At 46.3% G+C, this 15,041-nt stretch overlaps 2 protein-coding genes across 12 annotated transcripts in view; both read right to left on the minus strand.

The window, feature by feature from the left end:
• Window positions 1-1,536: 1,536 nt before the first annotated feature.
• Window positions 1,537-12,104, minus strand: ANHX (anomalous homeobox). The gene is made up of 8 exons (XM_018916448.3): window positions 11,856-12,104; window positions 11,132-11,256; window positions 10,806-10,929; window positions 9,737-9,923; window positions 9,151-9,283; window positions 8,599-8,900; window positions 4,309-4,396; window positions 1,537-2,432 (listed from the first exon to the last, which is right to left on the minus strand). The coding sequence occupies exons 1-8, from the start codon at window positions 12,102-12,104 to the stop codon at window positions 2,402-2,404; spliced, it is 1,239 nt and encodes a 412-aa protein (XP_018771993.2). The 3' UTR covers window positions 1,537-2,401.
• A 1,398-nt stretch (window positions 12,105-13,502) lies between these two features.
• DEPDC5 (DEP domain containing 5, GATOR1 subcomplex subunit) overlaps window positions 13,503-15,041 on the minus strand; it is a 40,732-nt gene continuing 39,193 nt past the window's right edge. For 10 of the 11 annotated variants that reach the window (XM_018916443.3, XM_018916440.3, XM_018916446.3 and 7 more), the window contains one exon: window positions 13,503-14,357. In XM_018916443.3, the coding sequence (XP_018771988.1) occupies window positions 14,062-14,357 (296 nt within the window). In that variant the 3' untranslated portion in view covers window positions 13,503-14,061. The remainder of the gene's footprint in view (window positions 14,358-15,041) is intronic. The other variant, XR_007778900.1, reaches the window with a different exon arrangement.

Below are 15,041 nucleotides of genomic sequence, written 5' to 3' on the forward strand. Positions count from 1 at the left end.
AGTGGGCCAAAATACTCCATACTTCAATCACTTGACTTTCCATCTCTTAAAGGGAAATATTTTAATTTTCTTGACTCTACATATCAAATTTTGAATTGTCTAACATAAATTTACAGAAAAGTAATAAGTTATTTCACCTGGGAAATGACCTAAAAAATTCAGTTTTCCTCCAGAGAGCAACTGTACCAAATTAAGAAATGAAATTCATTAAGTATAAGAGAAAAGGCCTTAATTCTGATTTAGCTGAAAATCCTTTTTCAGATTTAAGTTTGGAAAAGAGACTTGTTGTTCTAGCACTCCTGAGGAATTTTGATGAATTGAGCCTCTTCTTTTTAACTGAAAATTCAAAACAACTGTGCTCTTGAGCTATTTTTAAAACTTAGGAGGTCTTAGGACACTGGTGTTGTTAATGTGGGAGAACAAAGGTCACTTATATGCCAAGCCAAAATACCTGCATTCCCTAGCATGGGTTGCTTTCTTAGAAAAACCTATATAGAATGACAGCTATCTAAAATTTCTATACAGACAGTGTTAATCTAATCTATCATCTCCCCTGACAGGAAACAGAACCAAGTATTTGAAAGGAACTGAAAATACATCTCATTGTAAGAGAGGCGTCATTGCTCTTTACTCCAATACATCTTCAACAGCAGGGAAGTGTAACCTCCCTGGCTTTCATCCACATGTATCGTGTACCATCAGAGTCATTGTAGCGACATGTCACCAGCAGGGACGAAAACCAAAGTACCTCATTTGGGTTCTCACACAGCAGCCCAGCAAGATCCAGTGGGAATTTTGCTATGGGACTACAGCCTCTGTATGGAGCCGCGTTGCTGGCTGGCTCCTGACCGTGTGGCGTCTCCGTCCCACCGCGGGCCGCAGAAGGGCCGGTGACAGCGCCCACAGAACGGGCTTTGCCAAGGCGCGGCCATGGCGGCCCCTGCGCCACGCCCGCCCCTCAGGGGTCCCCCCGCCCGCGCGCCTCCTGAGGAGCCGCGCACGCCCCGCTGTTGCTATGGCTCGGCGGGAGGCGACAGCCAATCAGAGCGCGGCAGGATATATCTGTCGCTGTTGCCAACGGCCGCGGACCAATGGGAAGGCGGCGGCCGGCGTGCCGCGGGCCAATGGAGAGGCGGCGGCGGGCGGCGGGAACGGCCCCGAGCGGAGCAGAGCGGGCGGGCCGTGGCCGGGGCTGTGAGGGCAGGGCGGGCTCGGCCCTCACGGGTGTTCGTGCGGCCCTACAAGCCCGGCATCTTTGGTCCCTGTAGAAATGCCCGGTTCTCTCCCGGCCCCGCTCTTGACGGCAATGAACGACAACGTGTGTGACCTTTCCAAGCACCGCTGGTCCCAACACAAACAAAAGCGTTTATTCCTAGTGAGATCCACCAAAATAATGGAGGCTTCAGGCTCTCAGCACCCCCAAGTGTTCCCAGGGCAGCTGGTCCTGCCTTTAAATACATAATTGACATGTGAAAGTTATCACTTCACATCCTCACCTTGAAATAAATGAACTCTGGAGAAACAGTAAGTGAAAATCTTTACTTGAAAACTTTGTGACAAAAGGTAAGGGAGGCATCTTCCTCCTGTATCTCCGGGCTGGAGGTTTGGCAACGGGGACACATTTTGCAATACAGATTTTTTAAAAACCAGTAACACTTCAGGAAAATACCCAAAAACCCACCCTATAACTTGCAGGATTAGTTTTAAACCTGCATGAAGGGCTACTTCATGTATGAAACACCAATTCAATTTGGCATGCCCTACCACTGAAAACTGTGCTGTGCTCCAGTTTGTGTCACCTGTGGCACTAGAGTATGGAACACTCCAGAAGTTACACCCTGCAATACAACAGGAAGGCAGGGATAAGAAATAGCAGTATTTTACCAGCACTTACTGAGACCTTATTTTCCAAGCCTGAGAAAAGGTTATCCAATATCCACTGCAAGGCAATGTAAGCAAATTTTACTCCTTTGAGCACAGGAGCTTCATTTACCTTCATGATGCAAGCAAGGACTCTGATCTGACCAGTGCTATGATTACATCTATGTTACTGCCACAGAACCAATGCCTTGATAAGTTTAACATTTACAGTGCAGCTCCAGACAGCTCCAGTAGAAACCTACAGTCCACAGTGCACCTTTGCTTTCTTCTATACTTTGCAAAATTCTTATTAAAACTGTAACTAAACCAAACTTTGTAACCATTGAAAACACTTCCGTCTTTCTCCCTCACTCTATTCCTCTCCCCTTTCAGACTCCTATTAAAAAAAAAGGGGGAAAAGGAAGCAATGGGGTATTTCCTGGGGAAATGCAGGCACATGGAGTGTATCTGCAGGCAGGTCACATCCGTCCACTGTCAGAAAATTCACAGAGCAGGCATGCTGCCTGGAACATGTCGTTGGTTAGTGAGTCAACAGCTGGATCCTCCAGGACCTGAAAGACACAGGAAGGAACCAAAGCCTCACCAGGTATGATTTTAACACAGCTGGTTATGGTGGAAGAGCTGCTTTGGGTAGACAGCAGCACAAGGTGTGAGATGGGAGGGGATGGCACTGGTCAGGGCTGTGTGCATGAAGAGACAAAGGACTGCTTCCCCCTCCAAGTTCACAGTAATCCATCAGTGGGTGTCAAAGTGATGAGCACAATCCATGCCCAATCCAACTCCCAGGAATTCAGAGCAGAGCAATTCCCTTCACTTTGCCCTAGGCTTTGGTTCCTATAAAAACCAGTAACTGACAGAGGATAAGACAGGAATTAAATCATTAAGGAAGTGATGGTCTGAACAAGGGAGCTCTGCTCAGGGAGAGAATGAAATATCTCCAAAATGAATTCACTTCTTGTTTGTTTGCTTGCTTACATTTTACTCTCATTTTGGTTCTAACAGGATGCATGACCTACCAAAAAAAAAAGTTGAGTTGTCTGGACAAAAGAAAGTTTTCACCTGCACCGCTGTGGTTCAGGCATAGGAACCAAATACCTGCATATTCTTGCCACAAACCCAAAGTTGATTCAGCAAGAAGCAAAGTGCCCAGGAAGTCTGTAGAACGCTGTTAAATCATTTACCCATTCAAGCTCTTCCTTTCTGTAGAGCTCACACTAAAATATGCAAAAATTGCTTTTCTGAATTCTTGAACTGAGTAATTATTACAAAGATTTGAAGATGTCCCATTTGACATCTACAAGCATCACTCAGTGTCTTGCTCCCAGCCCATAGTGTACTGAGTGTCATGTTTCTTCACCACTGCAAAAATCAGTGCAAGGATGCAGAACAGCAAGATGAAAACTAGCTAGAGACAGCCTGCTCTGGGAATCTTAGAAAAGGCTCATTCATTATTAATGCCCAAAGCTTTCCTTCTCGTCTGGCTTACATTATGGCTGGTAAAAAGGCCACTTTCCAAGATACAGATCTTTATATTGATGCTTTCAGAGGCTCAAAAGAGGTTCTGTTACTGCCCTCAGAGCTGCAGCCACTTCTCATAATGAGGCCAGCAGATATGGGTCCTGCTTTTTGTAATCTCTTTTGAAAAGGTTTTCCCCAGCAGCTCACACTGAAAGGGAAACAGCAATGGAAGCTGACTGACTGTTAGGCCAACACATGTGAAGCCAAAAAACACATAAATGTACAGCTTAGGGCTTTCTTGGGTCCTATTTTTAGGTAACAATTTAGAGATGTGCTCCCATCCCCTTGAAAGCACAAGATTTCTAACTTGTATTCTCTACTCCTTGAAGTCCCCATCAGAAGGCATGCAGACTGCACCCACAGCATGGAACTACCTTCTTTACCCTGACCAATAATCACACTGCTCTGTGTACTGCCATCAGCCCTCTCAAAACAGTGCAAAATCCCTTTTCCTCAACAATAACACAGACATGAAAATGAAAATTACATTAAACATTTTAAGAGATCTGAGAAAACAGAGTCAAATTGTGCAAAACACCTTAGAGGGGAGGACCTCAAGCAACCATCTTTGTGTGATTGTTCTATAGATGAGCCCTCTATTACTGAAAATGTAAATGGCTCTTTGGAAATGCACAGGATCTTTTGGCCACTATTTCAATGACATGTTCAGTAAAATTAGGGTCTGACTAGCACTTCAAGTAGGAAAAAACAAAACCACCTTTCCTTCTGCTATCTGCTGGGTGTTAGCCAGAGAATGCCCAGCTTGCTCTGAACTGGACTTCAGAAGCTATGCTTGGATCAAACATATTTCATACTAAATATGATATGAGATTTCACATCTCCTCTGAGAGAGCTGCAGGGGATCATGTGTACAGAGCTCCTTTCTCTGAACTTTAGGTGTGTTCTTACCTGGCTTTGTCCCAGGGCTTGGCTTTCTTCCACACAGGGTGCAGAAACAGGTGGACACTGCGGCTTGCCAAACACAGTCTGAGAGGAACTGAAAAAAAATATTATATACAAGTGCATTTGTATTTATGCTCTATTTGCCACTTACTGTAATGTTTTGCAGCAGGACAAGTTGGCAAGACTATTCATTTGATAGAGTTCTATTGTCTACACACCTGCCCCATTTTTCAAAATTGTTATGTCCTGAAAATACAAGTTCTGCAGTGGGAAGACTGCCCTGACCAGGAATAGCACACAGGGAATCACATCTCAATTTGCAACTTTCCTTCTGCCCCAAAACACTCTCCATAAACAAGGAGGTGTCTACCAAAGCTCCTGGAACATTTTTTAAAGCAGAGACCTGAAGAGTCAAAATATGTGGCTTTAGACAAAGACACAACATTGGCTACGCTTCTGCTACAGCTTTCCAAGGCCAGCAGTGGAGTGTGGGGACACGGCTCCCCCATCCACACTGCCCGGGAGGCTCTGCCAGCCTCCCCAGACAGATCAGTCTGTGGGCACTGGGTCAAGTAGCAGGCGCTGGGTACTCAAGAATAGGATGTTCTCTCCCATCATCACCAACTCAAAAGTCTCTCTAATGCAAGAACAGTGCCCAAACCACCACCAGGAAGAGCCCAAGGTGTGAGTGTCCATATGGGCCCAGATGAGAGGTGCCCAATACTAGAGCACAGGAAAGAAGTAGAACTAACAGGATAAGTGTCAAGTTCCCTTCCTTGGAATGCTCCCCAGGTTCCAGCCCTGGGACTCCTCTGCTGGAGGCTGCATTCAGAGTCACATTTCCTAATGACAAATGGGCCCAACTCCCTCTCCCACCCTCTCAAGCATTTGTCTCATGTTTTTTTACAGCCCACTTACAGCGACATGTACAGTGCCCTTAGCAACGAGTTCTGCAATTCAGTTATGCAACATGCCAAAAAGTAGCCTCTGATGGTGGGGTTGGGACTTGCTGCCTGCCCATGTCAGGATGCTGGGCTGTCCAAAGGGGAGAGCCTAACAGCAGGAAGATTCCCAGCACTCTGAGCTGGAATCCCAGAAATGCAGGCAGAAGCTGTAAGCTACCATGAACATCTCAGCATTGACATTTTCTAAATCAATATGCTGGCTCAATTGCAGAATGCCTTGCTCCACAGAGCTCAGTGTGCTTTTCTCTCTGAAATGGAAGGCACAAGATTTCCACTCTGCAAGAGCCATTAGCTGGGCTGCATTCCACCTGTCCTGACTTGCAGAGTGAAGAGGATACACCACCACTATCTGTAAAGGGGAGCATCTGTTTGGTGTCCCACAGGGCCTTCCAGTCCACTTGCTGGATCAACCCCTCCTCTCAGGCAGCAGAAGCAGATGGAGACAGTCAGCTTCCAGCCTGGTTCCCTCTCACACTCCCACCTCACAGCCCTGTAGATCAGAAGAGGTTTGGACACAGCCCAGGTGCGTAGGAGTGGCTGTAAAAAGCCCATGAAAGAAATCAACAGGAATTGTTCTGATAAGCTTTGAGGCCACATCCTTTCCAGGTGAGCATCTTTAAAAACAAGACAAGCAGATTAAGGGTCCTTTGGCTGACTTGTAGCTCTATCCCAGTGCTCAGGAAGCAAGGAAACCATAACACTGAGTCCACTCCAGATAGGTGATCTTGGCTAAATAATTTCCTTCTCTTTGTGTTACTCTTACCTCTAAAACCGGGATAACATCACTGCCCTGTCCTTCCAGACAGCAACACTCATTTGCCTTGATCAGACAGTTTGATCTCTTGCCCCCACGAGTCCCCAAAGGAGTGATGCTCATAGCACCATGGCTGCTCAAGAGGACTCTGGTAACAATGCTTTCTCTAATCCCTGCCTCTGTTAGAGGGCTCTGCCTTATAACACAGGTGATCCTCACTGATTGACCAGTGATCTTACCCAAGACTACCCACACCAGCTCTCCTGGCTCCCTAGAGAGAAACTGCAAAATGAAACTGCTGAAATTGCAGCCTAAGCATCACTCACTTCTGAAAAAGATTGATGTTCCATAGCATTCATGGGATTTTAAGGAGGTCAAGGTTTTGGGGGGACCTGGACCAGGCCACTAAGCAGTGTTTACAAAAAGGGTTCAAATAACTATGTCCTCACCAAAAGGTGCCAACAAAGCAGCAAGTCCTGCCCTTCACAGGAATATGATAAAGGGTGTGTGGATGCCTGGCACACTGACATACCCAACAAGGAGACATTCACCACAGATTTCTTCTACTGGCAGAACATATCTCAAAAATAAACATGAGCTCACTCCAGAGTCAGAACATGCAATTTTAAATCCAGCCAAAATATTGTCAGCAAGCCTTGCTGATCTTTCATGATCTTTAGCCACTGTTTAAAACTGTGAATCCTAAAGCACAGCCTGAGGTTTACAATGCCTGACCTGGGTTCTCCCCAGCAATTCAGAGTAAGCAATCTGACATGAATGTGAACAAGGCACCAGGCCAAGTGAGGAACAGGGGCAAAAGGCAGAAATGTTTTCTGCAGGGAACTGGGGCCAAAGCCTCACCAATCTTTATCTCCAGTGAATCACTGCATTTACTTGTTGTTTAACGAGCCACAAAGCCTTCTGTGCCTTTGCTTCCTCATTTTTAAAGTGGGAATAAAGCTTCTTCTACCTCCCTTTTTGACAAACTGACAGTGTCATGCTGGCAAAGACGCTGGTCAGTGTCAAGAAGAAGGGTTATAAAATGGGGCTGCTGCTCCTGCTCTGTCCTGCAGATCAGTAAATTAAAGGAAGCCCATAATGTCTGGCAGTGTTTATTTTTATGTAACATTATGGAAGTTGTATAACATATGGAAAATGGCACGAATTTTTGTTGTTTTGCATTCTCTGAATTCATCTCAATTCCCAGAGAAAATCTGAAATCTGAAACCTTTGTTATAGGTGGAAAACAGAAAGAGAACAGTGCCTGTTTTTCTGTCTTCCAATTTGGAAAGCTTGCACTATGGAATAATCTTGTCATGAGGTTGTGAAGCTACAAAAACTATTTTAGGATTAAGTACAGACCCTACCAACCCAGCCCACAGAACCAACAGAACCAGCCTTCACTGGATCAGTACAGGTTATGCTTTTCTGCCAAAACCAAGCAAATAGTTCAGAAACTGAACCTGCCTAAAAAGCAGGGGGTCATATTTTCTCTGATTAGGTTGGTTCCAAATCTCCTTTGTGCCACACACACACTTGTATACTTCAACAAGATTACCCATGCACAGATATAAATACTGGCAAAGAAGGATGGACACAAGGAGAAGCAGCCCCTGGGAACAAGGTGTGTCACTTTTTCTGCAACTCTCTTCAACAGGGTATCAAGACACGGCTGGACTCTGCAGTATTTTTCTTCCTGCCTTTAGGCAGCCCTGTGCTTTCCCTCCTTTTACCTGTGAGGAATAGAGTCCAGGGTCCCTAGCTGTCCTCCTCTAAGGATTAAGCTTTCATCCTGTAAATCTGACTGCTGAATGATTCTTTCTGAACTGGCTTCAACACAGCCAGCTTGAGGGACTGTGCTCAAGGGAACTCTGACACCTGCTGAAGTAAATGCTCAAATTAAACACAAGTACAGATATAGATAACAAAGTCCCACCCTCTGACCCAGCTATTCCTTCTCTCCTTGCTCCACATTCACCAGAGCCTGGGTGAATGGCAGTTACATCCCTTCCTGCTCTACAGACTGATGGCAACAGCAAGTGGGCATCACTTATGCATCCTATCAAGCCTATTCTGAAGAACAGGGAGAAGAAAAGAGATGGTGGGAATGCTGAACAAGACTGGACAGGAAGAAGACAAAGAGGAAGAGAGAAAAAATAGCAAGAGGGAGAGGAAAGTGAAAACATGTGCTTGAAGACAAGCACCATGTCACAGCTAAGTTCCCAGACTTTTCTCAGGCAATACCTTAACAATGACAGGCATTAAAAATCCAGAACTTTGCAAAAGGGCAAGGTGAGCAGACAACACCTCGAGGGACTCTCTCAATGGAAACACTAAAAGGAATTCACCACTATTTTATGGTTGCAGTTTAGGGAAAAGAGTAGGTAAGAATGTCTGTTTCAACACCTTAAATCAACAGATTTTCTCACTGAACTATCATGGAAAAGGAACTCCAAAGCTCCAGATAAGCCCTGCTCTCCTTCATCAGGACACTTAAGTGAGCAAGAATGTTTACAGCAATGGGAAGGGAAGCTTGGAAAGCCTTAAGGCCAACAATCTGGGTGCAGTTTTACTAACCTTCTACACCTGGGCTCCACACGGAGCCAGAGACTCCTCCGGTGCTGTAAGGGGCCCACCACATGGGCAGCCAATAATTCACAGCGGGAAAGGACTCGTAAGAGTGCAGGACAAAGCTCCCCTGCCAGGGGCTGGCAGCAGCCCTGCTCACTGCTTCTCCAGGCAGCAGCACAGGAGAGCCAAAGCAGGTTCCTGGTTCCATCACAGCCGCAGTGCCAAAAGGTACAGGTTGTTCAGAGCTGTGAGTGGTGAACAAAGCCATGCTTGTTCCAGCTTCATACAGCTCAGGGCTCTGCATACAGCTGCAATGATGGAGAAAATGAATCAGCCAGACATACTGCTTTGCCAAAAGGGGACCCTCAGCTAAACCTCTGAATCCTGCCCTCCACAGCTAGAAGATGAACTGCTCTGAGTGGACATGGAACATTTCCATCAGTGGTGGCAAGGCTCCCAAGTGATGTCCCCAAGGAACCGACATGGAAATCAGTTCTGTGAATACATTTAAATGTTGCTTTGTTTCTGAACTGTCACTGTAAAGATGCCATACATCACCTGGATTCCAGCATCTTTAAATATGTTCCTTCAGGAGGATTATACAAAGGTGCAGCTGACTGCTCCCATCCTGGCTCACAGGGCATGTGGGTTATCTCTGTTTGCTCAGGGCTGATGTCCACACGAGATCCACCTGAAAGGTGCAGGCCAGGCAGGTAAAACAATGTTAATGATTACTGCAAAAGGCAACAAAACAAGTCCAATCTGCCAATGCAGAAAGACCCCTGTGTTCCTTGTGACTGAAGTTTGGTTAAGTGTCTGTGGAAGGACATGGAAATACTGGGTTTTCCTGGAGTACATTGCCCTGATTCCAGAATCTGAGAGCTAAAACCTGCTGCTTCCCATGTATTTGCTTTCATTTGGTGCCTCCTTGTTGCACAGGCATTAGCAGTGTCTGCTCCTCTGGAATGACAGCCTGGAGCCAAACACTGAGGCACTCCACTGAAGCAGAGTCCTCCAGCAGCCACTTGATCCATCAGCACATAATGCTGTTCTGAACCAACAATATCCTTCCCTTCCTGAGGGAATTTAAAATTGATTTTCACCTCTCTGGACCACATCCTGAACCCATTAGGAAGAGACAAACCTGCAGTTTGTGGAGTGTTGGATCCTGTATCCTGTGGCTCATTTCTGTGGGAAGCCAAAGCCCTCTCAGGACAGGAATTGTTGAGCTCTTCCATACGAAGGAGGCGGGATTTCTGACGGCGTCGATAATTGGCAAACCAATTATAGACCTGAGTTGGCTGCAGGTTCATGGCCCGAGCCAATCCCTCCTGCAAACCCAGGGGCAGGGAGAAATCAAAGGAAAAAATAACATCTAAATGATCAAGCATTTCCCTTCAGTTCCAAAAGCAGACCAGCAAGAGACCTTCCAAAGCCAGAGGCATTTACTCACTAGGTCTCCGGCAGGCCTAGCGGATCCAATCGAGGAGACCATTCTATGAACTCAGAGCTGACAGAACACACAAATTCCACCCTGCACTCCCAGACAGTTTGTTTGCTAAGGGAGCCACTGCTATTCTATACTGCTCACCAGATAATGCCCTCACCAAGCCATGCTCTTCCCACAGAATGACAGCTTCACAGAGGCAGACATTGAAGTGTGAAGCCCTCACCTGGCAGGGCAGTGATCAACACTGCTTGTTGATTTAATTCACACATCTCTTCCATTACAAATCTGTCCCTGTCCAAAGAAGGTAGATCCATGCCTACACTAACACAGCCTATTGCGTTATCACATCTAATTACCAGCATTTGAAAAGTCAGCACAAAATACGTTCTGGTGAACAAAGTGCAATTTTATATAGGCTGTTATTCAGTCAAGTCAGAACTCTATCACTGTAATAGAGCTCTGCTGAGTGATGGCTGTTTGGCTGCCTATGCTCCATCACTACAAAATTAAAACTGTGAAAAACCCAGTGAGGAATTTATTGCCCCTCAACTTTTTGTCCACATCAAGAGAAATTACTTAGCACGAACTTGATGATTTTTTAAAGAAACCTTTAGGGAAAGATCAAATATGAAGACTCCTAGCCCCAGTAAGCCTTTTGAAAACAAGGATTTAGAAATTAAACCAGTTATAGACTCTTGATAGCAGTGTCCTGTTTTTCTGTGACAAAGAGGCTTGATTGGAAGTATCCCTAGCATATCCCTACCCTCTGTTTCTTGTCTGGATTTGCTGTCACCTCTGCAGCAAACCTGTACAGGTGCTGGCGTACTTCTTCTGAATAGTTTCGATTCTTCAAACCTTCAGGACAAAGGGAAATCGGTGGAGGATTCCTGTACACAGGAGAAAATGGGATTAAAAAGGACCCCAAAGGAATAATTCACATTCATGGGAATTTTCTCACATTGCTAAAGTGGTCAAAATACCAAGAAAAACCAAGCTCCAAGAAGCAGCATGTTGAGGTGTAAAAGCAGCCTCTGCATCTGGAAACTACAGAGAAAAATAAAAAATCTTTGTTTCCCCACTGTGCAGTACCTCTTCCTGCAACGGAACTTCTGCAGTGGTGTCAGAACATCTGTCTGCTGCTTCTCCATAACCCTCCGGTAGTGAACCTCATGCCAAAGCTGCACCAGCTCTTCCTTCTCTTCTGCCTGGCAATGCTAAAACAAAACTGTGCATAAGCAAACTTTCCAGAGAACCACCCAGACTGTGTATGAAGGAGAAAACCCTCAATAGAAATGTACTCAGGGTTTGACAGAGCTAGTAGCATTACCTAAGCATATGGCTCACTGTACTTCCCCTCATGTTCACAGGGAGATGCCTAATTCCTTCTTTTCCCTGGGTGAAAAGGTCTACATTACCAGATCTAGACGCCAAAAATCCCTCCTCACCTTGAGTAGCACCATCCAGCCTTCCTCATATATTCCCACCCTGCCAAGCCCCCTAATCTTGGGCTTCCCAACACTCCTATGTCCTGAGCCCCAAGATTGTGAAAAACTCCAAGAACCACCACAGCAGAACAAAAGTCCTGCTACAGCCAACGCCATAATCACCCAGTTCCCCTTCTCCCCTCGGCTGATTAGGTGCCTGCAGCAAAGGCTTCGGCAGGTCAGCAATGCACACTTATCACCTTCCACTGCCTCGCACCGGCTGCAAGTGCTCCACGTGCTGCAGTTTAGGTACTTCTGCACTAAGGGCTCCTAACTACTGTTTTTCTAACGAGGCTTTTTGTATTAGGAGCTGAAGAACACATTCCTACCTCCAGGAGGCTGCAGGCTGCATCATGTTGCTTTTTATGGATATGAATGGTCACACACGCCCGGACAACGTGGATGTTAGTAAGAAAGTAACTCTGGTTCTTGCATTTCATCATGGCTTCAACCAGCTTCTCCAGACTAGCAGAAGAGCTCTGGAGCTCCCGGCAAAGCCGTTCTGCTAGATTCAGCAGTTTGGTGGGTGGGGGATGCTCATTTTCATTCTTCTTTAACATGGCCATGAACTGCTTCATCATCATGTCCTGTTGGAAGCTTTTTCTATGCAATGCACAAAGTTGTGGTTAGATAAAAACTCTTTATCTCCTATTTTTAGCTTCTATGGTATGCTTTTCTTCTTCTTCTTTTTTTTTTTTAAGGAAATAAATTCACTGTTCGGTTAAAAGCAGTCAAAGGACCTCAAAATAAAACTAGGCCTAAAGCAGCCCTGAAAAGGTAAAGATACACCAGGTTTGCAGCTGAGAAAATGGAGCTCAGAAAGACTCATTAAACTTTCCCCAAAACTCGGAGACTAACTCTGGGGTTTACACGCACTTCTTACAGGTTAAAACTTAGGAAAAAAAAGTCCAGGTGAAATTAATTCGGGGAAATTTCTCCAAAATTGCACGTGACGGGCCCGGACAGACGGCAGTTAATGCAAGACGTAAAACCCTCGTCGGGGCTGGCTCTCACCCGTTTTCCTGGGAAAAGGACGCAGCGCGATTCCCAGCCCTTGGGCCAGACGGGGAGAAGCTGGGCAATAGCCGAGGGGCTGTAAGCGCAGGAGCAGCACGCGGCAGCCCCTTCTCCTTCCCCCCTGCAGCCACCCCGCTCCCCATCCCTGTCCTTACCGTAGCCTCGCTCGGGGTCCAAGTGCTTCCCGGGGTCACCACGGGCTCAGGTGCGGAGCCGCCGGCGGGTTCCCAGACAACGCCCAGGCGGGGCTTCGAGGCTGCCCCTGCACTCCACCCCCAAGGCCGCCGCGCGCATGGGACCGCCGCGGGGCACAATAGATGTATAACGGTACAGAATAGATGACAGCAAGTTCTTTCCATAGTAGAGAGTATTTTTGAGTCGTTAATGGGGATCAGACAAGCACTGATAATTGTGACACACTTAGAGCGACTGAATGAAGAGGCACGCAGCTCAAACCCACCTTCTAGAGGTGGGTGCCGTCTAAAAAGAGATGAATCATCCTGACTCAGTTTAGGGGATAAAAAACTGAAGCAGCTAGGGTTTGCCCTGAATCAGATCTGAACACCACTGTGAAGGTGTCAGTCCTCCCCTCACTCCAGTTTCCCCAGGAGCCAACAGCCCCCAGGCACGGCAGGGCTGTGACCCATCCTACGCCTGCACTCCAATAACCAGCTCGTGCCAACGCCCTGCAAAGACATAGGCTCCGTGCTAGAGTGCAGGCAGCTTCCTCTCGCGACATGAGGACATGGTAAAAACCTGCCCAAAACCCTCGGCAGCAACTTGTGCTCAGTGGCCCTTGATTTCTCCTTAGACTTTGGTGCTGGCCTCGAAAGACAGGAACTGGCTCTTGCTCTGTGACACTGTCCAGCCACGAAGACAGAAAATCCTGCATGATTACAAGACAAAGCCCCAGTACAGAATTTTGAGCTGAACACAGAAAGCAGTATTTTCTTTTGACAATTGTTTTCTTTTACTCACCAATTTTTTATTGCTGTCTGTGGAGTTACAACAAAACATCAGGTCACTTCATTTTCTGCATTTTACTTATTTACATGTATGAAAATTTAACAAGCATCTCTCACATCTTATCTTACATATTCACACAATCAGGTACACCTTGGAAGGGGAAGGGACAGGCTGCTGCCAGGCACATCAGATGCCAACTGGCACCGATCATTTCCAGGGACTGGAAGCTGATACCATCACACTGTGCTGAATCCAACTGCCCTTGAAAACCATTTGCACTCTCCTTTCTTTACCTCTGCTCTAACTGAAGTTTTGGCAACCAAGGACTGCAGCTACTTGAAACCAAGCTGAGGTCAGGTGATAGATACTGGCAAGCCAAGAGCTCAAATTCTTTTTTTCCAAGCACTTAATCAAATTCTGTTGAATATCAACAGCAATATTGCTCAGGTCCTCTTGGAGCCTCAATATGAATCCAACAGAGAGACTCTTCACTTCTACTTCCTTGCCACAAGGTAAAGGTTCTAGCTGTCTCCCTAAGAGATAGAACCCCATTCAGGGGGCACTAGCATGCATCTTGTCCAGACAGTCAGTCCAGAACATGACGAGCCGGCTGTCTTTGTTCCAGCAGAAGTCTGTGAAGTCTTTCAGCAGCCGGTCCGCGAACTTCTCGTCGCCGGTGGCGCTGGAGCGCCAGGTTTTGGTCAGCATGGTGTTGTAGGCCCAGTTGTAGCCAATGCGCTCCTCACAGAACAGGCTCTGGCTGCTGGAGCTGGTGGAGTTGCGCCGGCGCCGCTGCTGCCCGCTGGAAAACTTCCTCTTGGAATATGGCAGCTGCAAAAACACTGTCCCTGCAGGAGACAAGCAGCACTTCAGTCCAAGGCAGACCTAAGGCCCTGCTACTGGTAGCTGATGGTTAAATTCCAAAATGAAACTGGCCCGAGTTTTATTTTAACAAGAGAAAATGGGATACACTTTTCCCATTGGTTCTTAGGTGCTACTTCTTCCTGTATGTTAGAACACCAGGAGGGAGTGTACTTTGTCTGCCTTTCTCTTACAAGCACAGAATGAAGCAAAGATGTAGGCTCTGATCCATCTTGCTAACTTCCCATCAGTTTCCAGTCTCTTCTGCAATTTTCCAAACACTGCCTTCCTGTCATTGTTTTCACATCTCAGCAAGCAGACCCTAAAAGCTTGCTCTATCTCCCACACAGTGTCTATGGGTAGAGATGGAGCTACAACAGACCTTAAGCACAAGAACAGAGCACTGACCTGTCCCAACACCTTTCCCTCTTTCTTGCTTCTGGGTACACATTTATTTACATTGACCTTGGAATAAACTTTGCCTTATTTTTTAAAATTTCCTCATCTTCTGGAAAGAAAAGTTTCAGAGCCGCTGTAAAGCAGGATTTCAAACCAACACCATTTATTAGCAGCAACACTTCGTGCTTTTCATACTGCCCCCTCCAGTTTTCTGGTTTGTGTTTTCTGACACACCTACTTGTCATCTGGTTAGGGACAGAACAGCACAAACA

This window comes from Serinus canaria, chromosome 15 (genome assembly GCF_022539315.1).
Source record: "Serinus canaria isolate serCan28SL12 chromosome 15, serCan2020, whole genome shotgun sequence".
Lineage (NCBI taxonomy): Eukaryota > Metazoa > Chordata > Aves > Passeriformes > Fringillidae > Serinus > Serinus canaria.